This window comes from Primulina huaijiensis, unplaced genomic scaffold, assembly GCF_012295235.1.
Source record: "Primulina huaijiensis isolate GDHJ02 unplaced genomic scaffold, ASM1229523v2 scaffold207300, whole genome shotgun sequence".
Lineage (NCBI taxonomy): Eukaryota > Viridiplantae > Streptophyta > Magnoliopsida > Lamiales > Gesneriaceae > Primulina > Primulina huaijiensis.
Window position 1 is genome coordinate 1 of NW_027354810.1, and position 2,647 is coordinate 2,647.

Genomic DNA, 2,647 nt, shown 5'->3' on the forward strand with positions numbered 1-2,647 from the left:
TCATTTCTATTTATTTTTTATATATATATATTATTTTTTAGGACCTTGTTCGAACCGGGAATGATATGAGAACGAGAATGTTAATTTCCATTGAAATATCTATTCCCAAATGGATGGGAATAATCACTCCTTAATTACCGTTTTCAATGAGTTTAGCCATTTTATTCATTTTACACTCTCTTAATTTTTCTTTTTGACAAAATTATTGTAATCCATAATCATTTGAATTTAAACTTATTTTTTTGGCAATAACGGACGACGATAAGCATAATAATAATAATAATAATTTATAGTACCAAAAATAATAAAATATAAAGGAATATAAACTAAATAAATAGAAAGAGCAATTAAAAAATAATAACTTAAATATATAATAATTTTTATAATAGTTGAAATAAAACAGTATCAATCAATAACAAAAGAATAATTGAATAATTATCATACAGAGAAAATAATAATCATCAACAACAACAATAATAACAATAATTTCATATATCATAATGTAATAATAAAAACTGTTATTATCTTAATAATAATAATAATAATACACTTTTTGAATAATTATTTTCTCATATAAAAAGGCAAATTGATTTTTCAAAATTATTAAATTTCATCACTAACACTTTATTTTGAATTACCACTCAAAAACTTGAAATCAAATTGGATAATTCATTTCTTTACTTTCTCATTCTCTATGACACCAGTCATAAAAATGATATATTTATGACATTTCTTTTGAATCCTTATTTCATTCCAAAACGGATACTAATCTCTTGGTCGAATAAAATCAAGACTTGGCAAGTTTTGGAGAAACTAGCTGGGATGATCAATAGGCTCGGGCATTGGAGCTTGAAATTTAGGCCAGAAGTTGGAAGATTTTTAAATCACCGCAACTATTCTTTATTATAGTTTAACAAACTTGCTTGAATCAGTTAGGATTTCTTTGAAAAATATGCTATTATTAAAAATACAGATTCCTAGCACAGTATGTTCTGCAAGGTTTTCTGCAGGTCTCAAGGAGGAATCGATTTCCTCAATACCGCAACTTGTGTTGTGCCATAACGTTTAACCTTATAAATAGACACTTTTTAGCGTCCTCGGAATCATGTTTTTCTTACAAGCCCATGCTTTTGGGAGACAAAACCAGAAAAGGAATTATACAGAATGTTACTAAAAGTTTTGATCTTGGTATTATTATGCCTCGGGTGGTCTCAAGTTGAAGCTCAGCTTCGAGTAGATTTTTATAACAATACGTGTCCAAATGCTGAATCAATCATATGGGAGGAAGTTAAAGTGGCATTTTTCAGAGACAAAGGGATTGCTCCTGGTCTAGTTAGAATGCATTTTCATGACTGCTTTGTTAGGGTAATAGCAATACAATACATCAGAGAGTTGAAACTAATTTATTTCTTACTTTGACTGTATATTATTATCTATATGATTATATTATCAGGGTTGTGATGGTTCTATCCTTATAAAAACGACACCGGGGAACAAGGCGGAGGAGGATGGCCCTCCAAATGCAGGTACTCTACGAGGTTTTGAGGTGATTGACAGTGCCAAAGCCAGATTAGAACAAGAATGCAGAGGAGTAGTCTCATGCGCTGATATTTTGGCATATGCAGCCAGGGACTCTGTTGTCATCGTTAGTACCTTTAAACTCTAAAACCCGAAAAAAAATCATTACACTTCTCGTGTTCTGTCCATCGAAATTTAACTATTTGCCAGAAGTACATATAGGTATATCGAATGGCATGAGTTAATATGTTTATTTCGTGGCATCGGCTTGTTTTACTGCAGACCGAAGGGCTTGGGTGGGACGTCCCAGCAGGGAGAAGAGATGGGCGTATATCAAGAGCTGAAGAGACTCTCGATATACCTGCGCCATTCTTTAACCTTGACCAACTCACTCAGGCTTTTGCCAAGAAACACTTGTCACAGGATGATATGATTGCACTCTCAGGTTGGTAAATAATGCCATAATTAAGCCTAATATAACAAATTCTGCATGATCTTCAACTTAGACTAGAAAATCATTAGAAGATAAGACAAACTCCGTTTGGTAGCCTCGATCTCCTTTCCCTTCAATTCAAAACTTGTCCATCTTGATGTATAATTGCGTGCTTATATATATGATCAATATACAATAATACAGGAGCACACACCATTGGACGTGCTCACTGCACATCTTTCAGCGACAGATTATACAATTTCAACTCAACCAATCGCCCTGATCCAACATTAAATCCGTTGTATGCTTACATATTGAGGCTGCAGTGTCCTAGGAATCCTCAGGGAACGGTTGATCCCGACAGGGTCGTTCAAATGAACTTGAGCCCCGCAACCTTCGAAAACAGTTATTACGTTAATGTTTTACAAAATGGTGGGCTGTTTACCTCGGATCAAGCATTAACTACGAGCCCCGAGTCACTAGCAGAAGTTCAAGAATACGCGATGAGTAACAAGAAATGGTTACAAGATTTTGCTGACGCCATGATCAAGATGAGCAAGATCGAAGTTCTTACAGGAAGTGCTGGAGAGATTCGGGGGAATTGCAGGGTGATCAACCCATAAATGGTTTGAAATTTCTATAATTATGAATAAAATTCAAATAATTATACATTCTCCTGTACTTAACAGAGATATT

General features: G+C 33.8%; 1 protein-coding gene across 1 annotated transcript; it reads left to right on the forward strand.

Moving 5' to 3' along the window:
* The first annotated feature begins 1,142 nt into the window (after positions 1 to 1,142).
* Positions 1,143 to 2,583, forward strand: LOC140966600 (peroxidase 5-like). The gene is made up of 4 exons (XM_073426859.1): positions 1,143 to 1,365; positions 1,454 to 1,645; positions 1,801 to 1,963; positions 2,156 to 2,583. The coding sequence occupies exons 1-4, from the start codon at positions 1,165 to 1,167 to the stop codon at positions 2,572 to 2,574; spliced, it is 975 nt and encodes a 324-aa protein (XP_073282960.1). The 5' UTR covers positions 1,143 to 1,164; the 3' UTR covers positions 2,575 to 2,583.
* Positions 2,584 to 2,647: the final 64 nt, after the last annotated feature.

Bases quoted from the DNA above. Each gene is read 5' to 3' on its own strand.
- LOC140966600 (XM_073426859.1), top strand. From the start codon at position 1,165: ATGTTACTAAAAGTTTTGATCTTGGTATTATTATGCCTCGGGTGGTCT. The intron at 1,366-1,453 runs GTAATAGCAATA...TTATATTATCAG, and splicing joins TTCATGACTGCTTTGTTAGG to GGTTGTGATGGTTCTATCCT. The intron at 1,964-2,155 runs GTTGGTAAATAA...ACAATAATACAG, and splicing joins TGATATGATTGCACTCTCAG to GAGCACACACCATTGGACGT.